At 42.6% G+C, this 18,358-nt stretch overlaps 2 protein-coding genes across 2 annotated transcripts in view; one reads left to right on the forward strand and one right to left on the reverse strand.

Annotated features, from left to right (window-relative positions):
* The first annotated feature begins 381 nt into the window (after nucleotides 1–381).
* Nucleotides 382–6,277, forward strand: LOC120048264 (inactive serine protease 35-like). Its single transcript, XM_038994108.1, has 2 exons — nucleotides 382–552; nucleotides 3,757–6,277. The coding sequence occupies exon 2, from the start codon at nucleotides 3,776–3,778 to the stop codon at nucleotides 5,045–5,047; it is 1,272 nt and encodes a 423-aa protein (XP_038850036.1). The 5' UTR covers nucleotides 382–552; nucleotides 3,757–3,775; the 3' UTR covers nucleotides 5,048–6,277.
* Nucleotides 6,278–8,501: 2,224 nt separating this feature from the next.
* The window catches only part of LOC120047111 (clathrin coat assembly protein AP180-like), a 68,848-nt gene continuing 58,991 nt past the window's right edge, over nucleotides 8,502–18,358 (reverse strand). Inside the window, exons 16-22 of the mRNA XM_038992650.1 lie at nucleotides 11,684–11,908; nucleotides 10,322–10,519; nucleotides 10,204–10,222; nucleotides 9,938–10,031; nucleotides 9,260–9,337; nucleotides 9,018–9,131; nucleotides 8,502–8,582 (exon numbers count right to left, since the gene is read on the reverse strand). Of these exons, the coding sequence (XP_038848578.1) occupies nucleotides 8,502–8,582; nucleotides 9,018–9,131; nucleotides 9,260–9,337; nucleotides 9,938–10,031; nucleotides 10,204–10,222; nucleotides 10,322–10,519; nucleotides 11,684–11,908 (809 nt within the window). The remainder of the gene's footprint in view (nucleotides 8,583–9,017; nucleotides 9,132–9,259; nucleotides 9,338–9,937; nucleotides 10,032–10,203; nucleotides 10,223–10,321; nucleotides 10,520–11,683; nucleotides 11,909–18,358) is intronic.

Below are 18,358 nucleotides of genomic sequence, written 5' to 3' on the forward strand. Positions count from 1 at the left end.
AGCAGATGTGGAAGTTCAGACGGGCGACAATGAAAACAGTCTGCGAGGGCCATTGTGGGCTCCCTGGGACTAATTCCAGTCCCCGGTCGAATGAAAGCTCCATTGAATAAAGCGCACAAAATGACACTGAAATGTAATATGTATTTCATAGGGCGCAACAGCATCTCATGAGCGCACCATCCCATTGACGACCACATAGGACTGTCGGGTTGCATAGACTGACAAATACTCACTCATTCAATCAATCAATCCAGCCTTTTTAGCTGAACCGGCTGGTCACTCCCATGTAGGCCTATGTAAACAGCTTTGTCGCAAGTGAAAAAATATTTTTCAGACCTTTCTTCCCTCCTCCCTCTCTCAGCATCAAGCGCAGCCCGCACGGAGGGCTCTGGCTGCTGCGACTTTCTCTCAGCCTCTTTGGTGCAAATGCGATGAGGAGAAGGGGACTTTCGTCCGCTGATAAGAAGACGTCTTAGATGCAATAGCAGTTTCTTTCTGGAAATAAAAAACAGATTTGCGGAATTGTCATATCAATCAATCGAATGAAAGCAGGTATGGAGTTTCAGAGCCTTTTGTTTATTTTGTTGATGGAGCCACTTGGACAATGGGGCTCTCACTTCATTCTTTTCAAAATACGGGTTTTGATCTATTTTCTTGATTTCTGGTGGTCTGGTTTGGTAATCGTGATATTGCAAAAGTATATATTGATGGGAATTTTTATTCTATTCATTACAAGGCTAATATTGTTTTGGATTAGGATTTTTATCTGTTTGTCATTCGTTAAAGTATTTTTTTTACTATCTAATTAGTCATTGAGACAACAATATGGAATACGTGACAGTTCGTTTTTTACATGAAAATGTGTTAGGTTAATTAATGAACTAATTTTATTTTATTCTTGTTTCGTTTTTAGGCTACAATCTTCTTATATATATTTTTTTCCCATAGAGTTCTTAAAAATAAAAGATTTATATATAGTAACATAAAACAATTATTTATAATGCACATCATTTATTTAACCTTGAGATTAGAAACCTATTTTGCGAGGTTATTATGGATTTTTATATTAATCGACAACTCGTGGCTTTATTGATAACCAATCGTTGATCTAATTTTCCCTTTGCAAGATAGGTTGTGTGAGTCTAAAGTTATTAGCAAAAACATATTTGCATCACAATTACTGAAGTTAGTGCTACTTTAGGACCAAGAGGACACCCTTGCTTGCAGGGATTTTTATTGTATCGACATTTTTCCACTTTGATTTTAGAGGATATTTTCCCATAAAAATCCGATTTATGAACAAAAAAATGAAGGAGCGCGCGAGAGAGATTGCATTCTAGCACCATCTTTTGGTGGCCGTGCGCGGGATTCTTTCAAAGCACGCGCTGGAGTGGAAAATGGTGTATGTGATGGCGTTTGAGAGATTATACTGTAATGGAAAATCACTCAGTTAAATGCAGGCCTTCTTTAACAGAAAATTATACTGGCAACATATCAGTTTCCACTCTATCCTCAGTAATTTCACTTTTCTGTTGAATTTGTGCTATTTCTTGGTCTGGGAAAATGTGTCTTGTTGGCCAGAAACCTGGGTCAAATTCCTGACATCACATTTCTAATGCATTGAGTCATTCTAATGTCATGTTTTATATTCTACCTTGTTTTATTTCAGGGTAAGGTTGGTTTGAAGATGTATGGCGTTGTGTACATGGCTATCCCATCCACAGTTGAGCGATTTGATTTGTAGACAAAAACTGAGGCCATTAAATCAGAATACTCAGGTGTCAAGACCTACCATTGACAGAACTGCATTAAGATTACATAACATGGCATTATACATGCTATTCTGGGATAGGTCATGTGTGACCTTTGCCCTTACAGTAGACATACACCTTGTCTGAAATAGGCAGGGCATATGGTTTGCTACATGAGGTGGAAGAAGGATAACTCCCCTGTGATGTGTGTTAGGATAATGCCAAACTGGCCTGGTCCCCTGTAACCTATGGTTGGTGATGCAACAGAACAATCTAGAAGAAAAAGAAACGCACACCTATTTAGGCGAGGTGCTGGCTAGCGGAGTAGAAAACTTAAAAATAAAGGAGAGCCGCACACTCTAGGAGCTCAGATGCAAAAATATTTAATTTACCAACGTTTCGACAGGCAAGCTGTCTTCATCAGGGTACAATGGTGATGCAACAGCACATCCTTTGATGGGATTATTTCCTACCATCCGTCTTCTTCATCCATCCACCGTGCAACGCCTGGCAGCTTTTCACTTTCACACTGCCTAGCATCTGATTGAATGGGAATGCAAGGAAGACACCTGGCCACCATGCTCGCCCCTCCCTCACAGGCTCGGCCTCCAGCTGGAAGGTCAGATGTTAGCCAGTATGCCAAAGGCTATTTAGGCTCTTCAAACAGGCTGGATGAATGTACTGTAATCACATCAGGGTTTTTTCTCACTTTACCTCTATCCCACCGCACCATTGTTTGAAATGGTTGTTGGATTTGTACTACTGCACTACTTCACTACAGCACTGCTGCTTAGGCCCCTTCATGAAATGCACTGTAGCTCAAATGACTTCCCCTGTTCTATTCTCTGTATAGAATTGCGGTTGAGCTACGTCTACGCAACTGCTGACAAAGGGCTATTTCTCTGCTCAGTAGTGAAGTGATGGTCTGTTGAATTAATAAAATGCCCTGAATTCAAATTTCCTCCACAGCTATCAGCCCAGTTTGGCCACAGTCTAACTCTCATCTTGTGTGATGTCATGTCGGCCTACGTCTTCAAACTGTGGGCGGAATGAAGCAGAGAGCAGCATAGACTCAGAGAGAAACCAGATATGGTCATTACTGACAGCTAAAGGCTAACCATGTGGCTAAGCTCCAAGCCACCATCTCAGTACAGTCAGCCCCCGGGATGGTCCTCTCCTCCTCTCTTCCTCATTGGCCACAGCCTCCACTCAGCCTCAGGCTCCATAAATCTCCTCTCAACCACAGCTCCTATGTTAACTCAATGAAATGCTATGATTTCTTGAGAGACTGTTGGTTATTCTGTTGGTTATATTTAATCGTTTCTATATGAAGACGCTGCTACCCCTTCTTTTTGTTGATATGAGCATTTTGAAGATGGTTGTGTCCATGAAAAAAAAAACTGTGCTAGTAAACAAGGAGTGCTCTTGTGTCTTTTGTTAGCCACAGACACGGCCCACTTTCTTGACAGCTTTGCTTCTTCTCAGTGCTCTGAATTTGGCAACTGTGAGACGTTCATTTTTCTGGGTTACATTGCCCTCCTGTGGATGTGGCACGCTGGTGCTGGATGTATTTTTGGGAAGGGGGGGATTTGACCTCATTTATCTTTGTCTGAGTATGTTTCTATTCAGAGTCAGACTTATAAAAATACCCTCCAAATGAAATTCCATCTCATCCCAGCTGAAAAGTTTGACCAACAACAGATGGATGCCTCAAACTATAAATTGCCAACAGTGGTTTCTGTAACAACCACATGAAAATGTGTTTTAGTAGAACGTTTTTACTCACCCACAGATTTGGTTGCCTATACTGCTTGTGTCTGTATGTTGTGGGAGTAGAGTAGCAAGCAAATTTTTGTCTCTTTCCGTCTATTCTATTCAATAGAGACATATGAAACCATTTAAAAAGCCCTTCATGCATGTTGACAAAGCATTGACTGCACACTGTATTTGCACCTCAGCGTTCTCCACCATCCCTTATAGTGTCTTTCTCTCCTCTCCCCTCCAGAGCCAGGCCCATCTGTGCAATGGTCCCCGTACCCCTGTGTCTCCTGCTCTCAGTGACGTCGCTGGCCGTGGTGGTGGCTGTGGAAGCCCATGAGGCCACAGGAGGAGATGATGAGTATACCTGGCCGCAGTGGAAGGTGCCACTGGTGAGGAACAGGAGGACGGTGGCCCTTAGCAGCCCTGGCTTCACGGCCAAACCTCAGGGAGAGCTGAACGGGACCTGTGGGATTGAGTGCCAGCGTCGCCTCCCCGACCCCTCTCTGGCTGACCTGGAGGAGTTCCTGTCCTATGAGACAGTGTACGAGAACGGAACGCGCACCCTGACCTCTGTGTCTGTGCAGGGCCTCAACGAGGTCAACGCTTGGCCTGCTGGGAACTCCTCCTCTTCCTCCAAGTCACGCCGCAGACGGGAGGTCTACGGCACAGACACCCGCTTCAGCATCGCTGACAAGCAGTTCTCCACTAAGTACCCCTTCTCCACCTCCGTCAAGATCTCCACGGGCTGCTCTGGTGTCCTGTTATCCCCCAAACACGTCCTGACGGCCGCCCACTGCATCCACGACGGACAGGACTACGTGAGCGGAGCACAGAAGCTACGCGTGGGCGTCCTCAAGGAGAAATCCCGGCGAGGGAAAGGGAAGAGAGGACGGGGTAAAGGCAAGAGGAGGAAAGAAGAAGACAAGGAAGAGAAAGAAGAGAAAGATGGAGGGAATGAGAGGAAAGGAAGGAAAGGGAAAGACAGAAAGAGCCGCAGTCGTCGCAGCGCAGAGGTCGAGAAGCCATCCTTCCGGTGGACCAGAGTGAAGCAGACCCAGGTCCCTAAAGGCTGGTTCAAAGGCGGGGCGTCGGACGGTGTGGCGGCTGACTACGACTATGCCGTGCTGGAGCTGAAGAAGGCCCAGAAGGTCAAGCACATGGACCTGGGCATTATCCCATCGGTCAAGAAGCTGCCTGCCGGCCGAATCCACTTCTCAGGCTTTGACGACGACCGGCCCGGCAACTTGGTGTACCGCTTCTGCTCGGTGTCGGAGGAGTCCAAAGACCTGCTGTATCAGTACTGTGATGCCAAGCCCGGCTCCAGCGGCTCTGGGGTCTACATCCGCCTCAAAGAGCCCGGCAAGAAGAAATGGAAGAGGAAGATCATCGGGGTGTTTTCGGGCCATCAGTGGGTGGATGTCAACGGCAATGGGGCGCAGCAGGATTACAATGTGGCGGTGAGGATTACGCCCCTCAAGTATGCCCAGATCTGTTACTGGGTCCATGGGGACTCCAGCGAGTGCCGGGACGCCTGAGGGACACACAACATGCCACAACACCCCTCCACCCTCCTCCCTCCATCACCAACGAACCAGGGGCCTGCCCGACTGCCTCTCCTCTGTCTTCTTCTCTTTTACCTCCTGTGCTTCCCACTGGCAACTGGCACAGATTGCCTCATCACAGCATTCATCGCACACAAGCGGCCATACAGACTCACTGTTGTTGATTACAGGAACTCGTCAACAGATCAAAGAGAACTATGGCTGTTCTGCCTTGTCTAATTTATTTAATTATTAAAAAGCAAACATTTTAGAAATTTATGAATATCATGATTATATATTGACAGGTCCTGTGTTTATGCCAACGGGAATATTTTGACAGATATTTAGGTTTGACCAATTTTGATAAAATGTTGTATATTCAGCTGTTTCAGGGGAGCGATGCCTGTTATTTCATATATTCCAGGCAGGTTAAATGAACGCAGAGACGTTAACATTTTCAAATGTGTACCCTTTACTAGCAAAAGGAACAAGAAAGTTTGCATTGGCTTTGGTGAACGACCCAGAAAAAAGCTACATTTTTTTCGGGAGAAATTAACATTTGAGTATATTAAGAGGTTGTAACTGTCTTTTTTCTAAATATTTTCTAAATCAACGTGCTGGTGTTTAAAAGAGTGTATATCTAGCTCTTTGAGTTTTCTGTAATGTCCCTTTTTGTACAACTACCTTTTCTTATTAGAGTATGTTTCTATGACTAAATAGTGAAAGGTTCCAGAGGGATCCTGGATAAAACATGATTGTTTTCAGTCCGACCGTTCGTTCTTTTTTTACTCTAGCAGTGCATTAAAATGTGGTTTCATTGCCATGCACATAAAAATTATGGTGCTTATCCAGAGACTTGGTGCTAATTTAATTAATATGAAATTGTACACTTTGGGGAGACCTATCGGAATATATTTTTGATAGCCTAGTACTGTAACTATGTATTTAATATGAGGCTACACAGTGGGTTTGATGTAACAGAGCTTTCAGATTAAAAACATTAATTATTCCCATTAGATTCATGTAATTTGAAGGGTAGTGGTGACAACAAATGCCATAACGTTATTTGATGAAAACAATCATCATTCTTAAGGGTTCATGTTGATGAATCTTGTTTATTATGTGCCACAATTTATACGAGTTTGCCATTGATGACAAAATACATTAAATTAATAACATTTCACCATGATTGAAAAAACAACAAATAAACCAAGATTACAACTTGTATGTGTATGTTTGTTTACCGTGAGGAGAAGTGATGTATGTATCTATGACACATCTATGCCTGTAGCCAGGGTCATGATCATTAGGCACCAAATGGAAGAAAACAGACTGAAACATGGAGGGACTACTAGGACCTGTCCAATAAGAAACAGTCATTTACATTTTAAAATGTTTTCAGTTGTGCGCCCTAATGAACACAATCCAAGTTAGCCCTATTGATATCATTACAATGTCATGACATTTAGTGCACCAGATTAAAAATGCAATGCGTCCATGATCTGATCTATCAACATGAGAAAAAGATTGGCGATCATTAACGGGCGATTCTTTCCATCATTGAGTTTATTGCATCTCAAAGGGCTTACATGCACTGGGGAGGGGCATAGTAAATAATAATAATAACATATAAAAATGTAACTCAATAATGAAAAAAAGCATGTTTTCCCATTTTTCTAATCCATATTTTTTCCCACAACAATTGTCGAAACAGTCTTGCAATGACGCAACAATGTATCTGTTATATCTGGGGCTGTACAGCACAGGACTGGTTTCACTGGTTCTAAACAGCTGCCTAGATATACATGGAAGCCACACTATTCAACAGTGTCCTCTTTTGACTGGGCATATACACAGGCTCTCCTCTCCGCCCATGCTACCATCTACAATATTACTGATTCATTAACAATGGGGGAGGAAACGGAACAGAAATATGTAACAAAATCTGGGGTGGGGGAATAGGGAGATAAGGATGTTTGTTTCTTCTCAAATACAAAAATAACACTACATATCCAGTACCTAACCGTGGTCTAGTTATAGTAATAATGATAATAATAAAGTACGAGCAAATATGAAAATCAAACAACAGACCACTGATGAGGAGGACAGTGATAGGTCCACAGGGAGAGTGCCGGTGATACCAGGAAGTAGACTAACTTGTTTTAGTGGTTTAACAAAAGACTGTTCCCTTCCCCTCTGTATTGAGATATGAGGTACTGGCAACATCTGGCTCCTGATATGCACTCTTTGACCTTTATCTTGAATAGGAATAGGAAAACACATTTTCTCTGTAAATAAGCGATAAGATACGATCTGTTGATAAAAAATATCCGACAATGTTTTACAGCAGATTCACAAACAATGTCAACAGAGAGCGAAAATACAAATAATGTTGGACATGATGCGTAAAATCAAAAAAAAAAAAAAGAAAAGAAAAATAAGCGTTGACAAAAAAACAAATAAATATACTGAACATCATAATAAAAAATCATTGGATGGTCATTTAGGATTCAGGAGCCCGTACATGTTGCTTATTCATATTAGTCATATATTCATATCATATTTGTTTCTAAATACGTTCAAAAGATGACGGGAAATAAGACAATGGTCACATGACTTCTTACAATTTGATATCAGATTCACATCAATATGCTCTTCCACAGACATACAGAGTAGAGACAGAATCCTTAAAGATTTGCCAGTGTAATGTATATACAACAGCGAAGAAGAACTTCTGCGAACGACACATTGCACGTTTCATCCAAAAATGACGGGGCTGCTTTGCTTACCCCTCTTATCCAATCAGGGTGAGGCAGGGTGGAACCCCCTCCTCTCTTGAGTGATCAGAAGGCCAGTGCAGGGCCGAAGGTGGAGCTGAGGGCATCAAACAAACACGCATCCATCATTCAACTCAACACGCCCACACTACTGGAAAAAATTATCGAAATACATACAGCACATACGCCTTCAGCTTCCGCTCGTTTTTGTATGTTTTGTGTGGTTTTGTTTAGACAAAAGGTTACATCCAGTTAAGCACACACTTGTTTTTTTCTCACTAAGGTTTCACTTTCACAGTTTGTGCTACAACATTACACAGGGGGCTGGGATGGGGTGGAGGAAGGGGTCTCCTATGGGTGAGTAGCTGAGGAGGGTCTCTGGTGTCCCAGGTTGTACAGAACGCCGAAATAGGACAGGCGGCCAGAGGGCCCAGCTCCAGAAAAACAAGAGCTGGAAGACAATAAGGAGAGAAACATACCCTAAGTTTGACCACTGACACATGACTAGCATTAGCCTGGTCCCAGATCTCTTTGTGCTGTAGTCCTGTAGTCATTGGCATGACAATGATCAAAAGTTGTCAAAACCACACAAACTGATCTGAGACCAGGCAAGACAAGCATTACACCAAGATGACAGCTGAAAGTGCTGAGCACACACCTGGGCTGGGGGATTACATTAAGTCCTTGAGGTTGAGGTCTGCCAGTGGGTCCTTGGGCTTTTTGCTCTGGGTGGCAGCAGGTCCTGGAGACAGCTGGAAAACAAAAAAACAAATTGAGTACCACTTCAAAAACATTGCCTTTAAAATATATTTATTTTGCACATACAAGCCTCATATCTTTCCTAATATCAAGCCTGTGTTTATTTTGTAGAAAAGTCTTATGATGATGTTTTGCACTTTGATTTTGGTCATCAGGAGACCAAAAGCAATATATCTTGAAAACATGAACGTTGACATGCATCATTTTATGGGACTGTATCAAAAGTGGACTAATGAAGAATATATGAGTATATTTCCCCTTTAAATAAGTTTATTACTGAAGGAGTAACAGGTGATTCTGTATACTTATGTGCAATCTACTGTGTACTGTATGTGTTTGAGGGTGTGGAAAAAATGTATCTGAGAATGAATGTGAGTGTGTATCTGTGTGCGTGCGTGTGTGTGTGTGTGTGCATGCATGTCTGTTACCGGTGCCCCTGGTGCTGCAGCTCCTGGCAGGGGTGGTCTCATGGGTTGACCCATCATTGGTTGTCCCATCATCATGGAAGGCATCATGGGAACTCCAGATCCAGCTGCTGAGGCCTGGACAGAGATGGAAGGGGTTAATGGAATTGACCAATAACTACATCCTGTCTTGAATAAGAACACTGAGCTCATTTATAAGTATAGCTGTCCATGTTGGTTTCTGGGCATCCAGTCCAGTATCTCACCATGCCAAAGGCAGGATGTGCTCCCATGGGCGGAGGGATGACTCCAGGGGCACCGGGGGCTCCAGGGGCGGGGCCACCCTAGAAACAGGAAATCAAGACATAAACAGTTCACAGCTCTATGACATAGAACATCATTTCCATTCCTGAACAATCCTTTTCCAATTTCCAATCCTTTTCCAATATACCAAAATGCTACACTCTCCAGGCTCTACAGAGTGTGGTGAAGACTGCCCAGTCCATCACTGGAGACTGACTCTCTTCACAGCTGCACCTAAGAGACTTTCACTCACTCACCCACCCTTACACACACACCTCGCACGCACGCACACATACACCTCATACGCACGCACACACACGCACACACGCACAAACCCGTGTACCATTGCTGCTACTATTTATCTAAGCTGCTCAACCATATCACTACTCTAGCACATTTCATAGTCTACACTGTATATTCTTATTGTGTATATTTCTAAACATGACTATATTTATAACTTTTTTTTTTAAATAAATGTGTATTAATTGTACTGTTGAGGAGAGCTTGCAAGTAAGCATTTCACTGTACAATTTACAACCTGTATCCTGTGCACATGACCAATAAACTTTGATTTGATTTCAATAATAAATGTCCCAATAATGGTTCTTTGCTAATATTGGGAGGCTTGTGGAGGCTTTTACCATCATAGGTCCAGGAGCGCCCCAGCTGGGAGGGGCTACCTGGGGGGTCCAGTTAGATCCTCCTGTCAGCTTCTTCTCATTCCACTGATGGTCCCTATATGAGACACACATAACACCAAAGTTGTCATCAGCTAGCTGGAAGGTTTGGGAATACACACCAGATACCGCGTGACTTTGATTGTTATTTAGGAAGCACACAAAGAAAAGGAGAACACGCACATGCACACGCACGCGCAAGCACGAACACAGAGAAACTCCGTACGTACTTTTTCTGAATCCCCAGATCTGCAAGAGAAGAAAACATAATTTCAGAACTCATTATTAAACTGACAAAAAAACAGTAATCAGAACCATCAAGACTGTCCAGGTGTGATCAATACATGCCTCCAACCAGGTTTGCCAGGGAGGAGTCCAAGTCGCCCCCGATGGATGGCCGTTTAATAGATGTGGCGCCTGTCATGCCACCCCCGACCGCGGGTGTCACCTTGGTACTGACCCCACCACTGCCAGTGCTGCCCACACTGCCCCCAGTGGACTGGGGTGTTAAGGCTGGCATCAGTAGGTCCCCTAATCCACCAAACACTTAGAGGGAAAGGGTAGAAATAAGGGGAGTAAGATGTTAGTGACATACAGCATGGATGAAAACCTTTATAATCCCTAATCTTCACAAAGAGGGGCAAATGTGAAATCATCACCATACAATTCATCACCACAACAAAAGCCATTCAGTGCAGTACTCTGGTGTGCAATGCATGTACCGAACAGGGCAGAAACAAAATGCACCTAATCTCGGTTAACCCAGAACAAAAATCTTGCGGAATTTGGTATCTTTTATGTTTACGTGGTCTGTCCACGAGAGATTAATATAAGGCCTTCACTACCACAGAATCTGAACATTCAAGTCTATAACTGTGTTTAAATGTGGTTTTAGACCACCACAGTGCCAGCATCGCAGTTTCAAAGAGCACTATGTTGAATTGAGGCTAGAATCTGGCAAATGTTACAAATGGGAGTAATACATACATTACATTGTCTCATATGTGAGACAAACATATTGAAACATGCAAAAAGGGAATATTTAAAAAAAATGGGGAACGTCTCAAAACAGCACATACTGCAAAGCACTAGCGGGAGAAAGTCTTGTGCACTCACCAATTACGCAGTAGCAGCAAGCAATGACCCAGCAGTGACAGAGAGAGAGAGAGAGGGGATGGCAGAAAGAGACAAGGGCAGAGTGGACAAGAGGAGGGGATTGAAGGGGTGGACAAAGAAAGGATGTGAGGAGAGAAATGAGGAAAGGTAGCATGTGACAGAGAGAGAGAACACGAGGACGGAGGGAGGTAGAGGGAGACCAACATATAGAGAAAGAAGGAGTTGAAATAGGATGGGGAGCACAGTAGTAAGTATTGGCATGTGCACATGTGAGACGAGAGAGAGAGAGAGAGAGAGAGAGTGACTGTTGAGGAATTAAACCGTCAGCAGTGGTGACCGTTGAGCCCTCAGCGTTACATAATAGGGACAGCGGCGGTGGAGCGTGGCAGCGTCAGTCATGCATGCAGAACACACACACACACACACACACACACACACACACACACACACACACACACACACACACACACACACACACACACACACACACACACACACACACACACACACACACACACACACACACACACACACACACACACACACACACTTCTCTCAGGATAATATATTCATGGAGCAGACTGTGTCCCCTACCTGATGCATCAAAGCCACCAGAGGGTGCTGCTGCGGCCGGCACTGTGTCTGCAGCTGCTGGTGTGGCGGGCATTAGTGGGGGTAGGGAGCCGAGGATGTCGAAGCCACCCTCCAGCAAGTCATTCTGGGCTGAGACAGGAGCCAGGGTAGGGGCGAGGGCCGGGGCCAAAGCGGGGGCCAAAGGAGCAGGGGCTGCCGTGGGAGCCAGGCTAGGAGACATCAGTCCTGGAAGTGGGGAACCATTTGAATGAGAGTATTATATACGGTGATAATGATTTTCATTTCCATTGATTACAATTCCATTGATTTAAGTTACATTGTGTCATGGTATTCAATATTAACATACTGTATGTGCAGTATGAATCACAAACGGCAGATGGATGTCTTAGAGCAGGGGCTCCCAACTCTTCTCCTGGAGAACCACAGTCCTGCAGGCTTTTACTACAGCCCTAATCCAGCTCACTTTATTCGACTAATTAGCTGCTCACCGGGACATTGATTATGGTGTGTTACAACTGGGTTAAAGTTAAAGTGTGTGTGTGTGCGTACCACCCAATAGATCCTCTCCTGGTCCCCCGGGGGCAGCGGGCATAGCATCCAACAGAGCAGGACTACTGAATGTGTCTATACAGCCAGCCAGCCATACGGAACGCAGCATGAGGGTAAAGAAGAGTTAGTTAGCCATGAGCCAGGAAGGGAGGGGGAGGCAAACAGGCAGTGAGACAGTAAACCAGGGTTGGGTAGGTTACTTTCTAAATGTAATCCGTTACTAGTTACCTGTCCAAAATTGTAATGAGTAACGTAACTTTTGGATTACCCAAACTCAGTAATGTAATCTGATTACATTCCGTTACTTTTAGATTACTTTCCCCTTAAGAGGCATTACATAACTGGCCATAAATGGATGTTACGTTTTACTTTATGGGTTGGTTATGTAGGCTTCTTCTAACCCATTGCTTTCTACTACATATAATAATACAATTAAAATATATATTTACATAAAAAACCAAAGTCTATCAGAATTCCAGTCATTCCACTAAATGTTATACCCCTTGATCTTCAAGAATAGGACTTGGAAATATGGAAGTATAGATTAGCCTAATTGTTTTACCTGAGCATAACCCAAAAACTAAGGACTTATTAGCCAACCCTACTCTTTTCTTTATGATTTTGTTGTCATGGAGGACTGATTGGGTTCATTGATTCGAGTTAAAAATAAATGCTGCGCTCATGGAATGACATGCTTTGCCAAGAGTGTGCAAAGCTGTCATCAAGGCAAAGGGTGGCTACTTCTTTTTGGTTACTACATGATTCCTTATGTGTTATTTCATAGTTTTGATGTCTTCACTATTATTCTACAATGTAGAAAACAGTACAAATAAAGAAAAACCCTTGAATGAGTAGGTGTGTCCAAACTCTTGACTGGTACTTTTTATATAATGTATAAGTCCAAAAATAGATGTAGCAACTACAGATCGCCACTTTAAGTCTATTCAAAAGTGTGTGAGTTTGAGCATGTGTCCACTAGGCCTATGGTTTTTTTTTTTCAGCATGAATTAGATTGAGCTATAAAAGCCCCACTTTTATTCCATAGGCTGGAATCCACACTATGCAGCTGTTTGAAGATCGCATTTTTCACTGGATGTCCACTGGTTTCAAAAACAATGATTGATAGGCAGCTTAAACTTCTTGAATACAACCATTATTGGGTTCAAATACACATTTAGATTTATGAACAGCCATCCACAACAAACACAATCCGTAACGCGCAAATAGCTAAATGAGAGAGCAGCAGTGTGATTCACAACGTTATGTAGACATCAATAATAAGTGATATCCGTATCGCCGTAAACTACACCACTACTGTCATCCTTACCTCCAACCGTTTATTCAAGTTGGATAATCTTTCGGATGCCGACAGCAGTCGCACCATTGGAAGACATAGCTTGGACTGTAGCCTACAAAAGCCTATTCCTGCTCTTTTCCCGCGATCCATCGAACACATTTCCTATGTCATCATAGTGTTCTCTGACTTGTGGTCAGACTCGATCAGGTGGAACAAACTTAAACTTGAGCCTTTTTTCAATGCTGATTTGAAAAAAGAACATCCTTTCTGAATTTGAACATCCTTTCTGAATTTAAAAGTCATCCTCGAAGTAATCATTTAGTTTTTCAAAAGTATTGGTAATCTGATTACAATATTTTAGCTGGTAACGTAACGGATTACAGTTACCATTTTTTGTAATCCCTTACATTTAACGGATTACATGTAATCCGTTACTCCCCAGCCCTGTAGTAAACACACGCACGTGCACGCATGCACGCAAGCACACACACACACACACACACACACACCTCTAAGTACCATGCAATTGCAAGAGGGTAGAATTTCCGTCCCAACCTGTGTATGAACTCAAAACTCTGCACACCAAAACATCGCAACTCAAGAAGCCTTAATACCGCTGACCCAGAAAATCCAAAGGTGTTTCTTGGTGCGGGCGACAGTATTTGTAGGTTTCAGGGCGGGTGACGTCGCTACACAATGGCTACTACTAACTCATTCACAGCTAACTAACAAGCAATGCTACATTGGCTACATAATCCAAAAGCAGATATACTGCTACACCAAACATATGACACTATCCTCTCTCCTAGATCTAGACTTATCAGGGGTCTATTACCCTGGCTACGAAGATACTTACACATGAACAGCTCTCCACATACAAATATCCTTCACACCTAATAGCTATATTTAACAATGGAGAAATGGCAATAAAAAAAAATCACTGTAAACAAGACACACAAGTACACAAGACAAATAGATGAACAGAGTATGGAAAAGGTCAGATGTTAACGCAGCACGAGTCAAATCAACCCATGGAGGTGTACAGGAAGTGGTGAGTTTCGTGGTACAGTACGCACCCAGCAGATCAATGACAGGTGCAGGTGCAGATGGCTCAGGTTTGGGAGGAGAGACCGTTGCAGGGGCAGGAGCTGGAGCCGGGGCTTGAGCTGGAGTTGGAGCCACTGCTGGTGCTGGAGCCATAGCAGAGAATGCATCTACAGAATGAGAGAGTGGAGTATTGCACCACAATTGGAAAAAACGGCATTATATAGAGTAGCAGTCAAAAGTCCTGACACACCTACTCATTCAAGGGTTTTTCTTTATTTTTACTATTTTCTACATTGTAGAATAATAGTGAAGACATCAAAACTAGGAAATAACACATATGGAATCATGATGGACTGTCGTTTCTCTTTGCTTATTTGAGCTATTATTGCAATAATATGGACTTGGTCTTTTGATTATAGATTTTGTTGTCACGGAGGACTGATTGGGCTCATTGATTTCAGTTGAAAAATAAATGCTGTGCTCATGGAATGGCATGCTTTGCCAAGAGTGTGCAAAGCTGTCATCAAGGCAAAGGCTGGCGACTTTGAAGAATCTTAAATATAAAATATATATATATAACATATATAACACTTTTTTGGTTACTACATGATTCCATATGTGTTATTTCATAGTTTGATGTCTTCACTATTATTCTACAATGTAGAAAATAGTAAAAATAAAAACTTGAATGAGTAGGTGTGTCCATACTTTTGAGTGGTACTATATATACAGTTGAAGTCGGAAGTTTACATACACTTAGGTTGTGTCACACCCTGGCCTCTGTTATATTGATTTTCTTTATTAGTTTAGTTAGGTCAGGGTGTGACATGGGGGATGTTTGTGTGTTTTGTCTAGTTTAGGGTGTGTGTATTGTTTAAGGGGTTTTTAGTATGTATAGGGTTGTGTTCAGTGTAGGTGTTTAGGAAAGTCTATGGTTGCCTGATTTGGTTCTCAATCAGAGACAGCTGTTTATTGTTGTCTCTGATTGGGAGCCATATTTAAGGCAGCCATAGGCTTTAGGTGTTTGTGGGTAATTGTCTATGTTGAACGTTTGTAGCTTGTGTATGCACTTACGTTTGTAGCTTCACTGTTGTTTTGTTTTGTAAAAGTGTTCGTTTCGTGTTTCGTCATCTTTAATAAAAGAAGATGTCTTCATATCCCGCTGCGCCTTGGTCCGCTTATTATGACGATCGTGACAGGTTGGAGTCATTAAAACTTGTTTTTCAACCACTCCACAAATTTCTTGTTAACAAACTATAGTTTTGGCAAGTCAGTTAGGACTTATCTACTTATCTAATTACTGTGCATGACACAAGTAATTTTTCCAACAATTGTTTACAGACAGATTATTTCACTGTATCACAATTCCAGTGGGTCAGAAGTTTACATACACTAAGTTGACTGTGCCTTTAAACAGCTTGGAAAATTCCAGAAAATTATGTCCTGGCTTTAGAAGCTTCTGATAGGCTAATTGACATAATTTGAGTCAATTGGAGGTGTACCTGTGGATGTATTTCAAGGCCTACCTTCAAACTCAGTGCCTCTTTGCTTGACATCATGGGAAAATCTAAATAAATCAGCCAAGACCTCAGAAAAAGAATTGTAGACCTCCACAAGTCTGGTTCATCCTTGGGAGAAATTTCCAAACGCCTCAAGTTACCACGTTGATCTGTACAAACAATAGTACGCAAGTATAAACACCATGGGACCACGCAGCCGTCATACCGCTCAGGAAGGAGAAGTGTTCTGTCTCCTAGAGATGAACGTACTTGGTGCGAAAAGTGCAAATCAATCCCAGAACAACAGCAAAGGACCTTGTGAAGATGCTGGAGGAAACAGGTACAAAGGTATCTATATCCACAGTAAAACGAGTCCTATGTCGACATAACCTGAAAGGCCGCTCAGCAAGGAAGAAGCCACAGCTCCAAAACCGCCATAAAAAAGCCAGACTACGGTTTGCAACTGCACATGGGGACAAAGATCGTACTTTTTGAAGAAATGTCCTCTGGTCTGATGAAACAAAAATAGAACTGTTTGGCCATAATGACCATCATTATGTTTGGAGGAAAAGGGGGGAGGATTGCAAGCCGAAGAACACCATCCCAATCGTGAAGCACAGCATCATGTTGTGGGGGTGCTTTGTTGCAGGAGGGACTGGTGCACTTCACAAAATAGATGGCATCATGAGGAAAGAAAATGATCTGGATATATTGAAGCAACATCTCAAGACATCAGTCAGGAAGTTAAAGCTTGGTCGCAAATGTGTCTTCCAAATGAACAATGAACCCAAGCCTACTTCCAAAGGTGTGGCAAAATGGCTTAAGGACAACAAAGTCAAGGTATTGGAGTGGCCATCACAAAGCCCTGACCTCGTCCTATAGAAAATGTGTGGGCAGAACTGAAAAAGCTTGTGCGAGCAAGGAGGCATACAAACCTGACTCAGTTACACCAGCTCTGTCTGGAGGAATGGGCCAAAAGTCACCCAACTTATTGTGGGAGGCTTGTGGAAGGCTACCTGAAACGTTTGACCCAAGTGAAACAATTTAAAGGCAATGCTACCAAATACTAATTGAATGTATGTAAACTTCTGACCCATTGGGAATGTGATGAAAGAAATAAAAGCTGAAATAAATCATTCTCTTTACTATTATTCTGACATTTCACATGTTTTAAATAAAGTGGTGATCCTAACTGAACTAAGACAGGGGGGGGGTTTACTAGGATTAAATGTCAGGAATAGTGGAAAAACTAAGCTTAAATGTATTTGGAAAAAATGTATGTAAACTTCCGACTTCAACTGTATCATCTACAGTAAATATGTTAATGCATCCTTACTACGCATAATTGTTAGGTTTTTGCTGTTTACACTGTACATAATGGTATGTGAATTTGTGTAAATTCTTTGTCTATATATTCTGTCTGTATATTCTGTTTATTGTGGCAGCACCATTTCACCACGTCAAATTCCTGGTACATGTAAATGTACTTGGCAACAAAAAAAGACAAAGTTCCGGTCACTTCCTGAAGAGATACATTGATTGACAGGCTGACAGGGAAGTGCATTACCAAACTTGTACTACTGTATACTGTCATCATGCAGGCAGAGTTGGAGATACAGGAAGTAGACCCATAGGTGATCATGAATTGAGGTCAGCTAAGAGTGAGCCGATAGTGTAACTCACCAGTCACACCAGACAAGAGGTCTTCATCAGCATTGGCCTCGGGAGGCAAAGGAGAGGGCCCGCGAGAGATAGTAGGGAGATCTTCCAGGGAAACACCCGAGGAAGAAGGTAGAGGAAGTAGGAAGAGTGAAGTAGAAGAGCACAGAGGAGCATTAGCATAACAGAGAGAGTGAAAGCAGTGGTAGGAGTTACTGTTGTTAAGCCAGTGGGACCAGGGTTGGGATCAATTCGAAGTCAGTCAATACAGGAAGTAAAATGAAATTACGATTTAATTGAAAATAAATGTAATTACTTCTCAATAAACTGAAAAGAAGAAGCTTGTTTCAAACAATTTACCAATTTTGAATGTTAAATTCAAATCCCTTCCCGAATTGACGGTCTTCAATTCAAATTAACCCAACCCTGGATTGGGTGCATGCACAAGTCGCATACCACTATGGGGACAAACCAAGACGTGTGGTAAAACAGATGGCTGAGGAGGAAGGACAGAAGAGATGAAGAAGAGGTTCCAAACAAAGAAAGCAATCCACATCCTGTACCTGCCCCAAATAGGTCTACGCTAGGAGTAACAGCAGCATCAGCTTTTTCTGCGGTAGGGTT

This window comes from Salvelinus namaycush, chromosome 5 (genome assembly GCF_016432855.1).
Source record: "Salvelinus namaycush isolate Seneca chromosome 5, SaNama_1.0, whole genome shotgun sequence".
Taxonomy (NCBI): Eukaryota; Metazoa; Chordata; class Actinopteri; order Salmoniformes; family Salmonidae; genus Salvelinus; species Salvelinus namaycush.

What these genes read in the sequence shown, in the direction of transcription:
- LOC120048264 (XM_038994108.1), top strand. Translation starts at nt 3,776, where the DNA reads ATGGTCCCCGTACCCCTGTGTCTCCTGCTCTCAGTGACGTCGCTGGCC.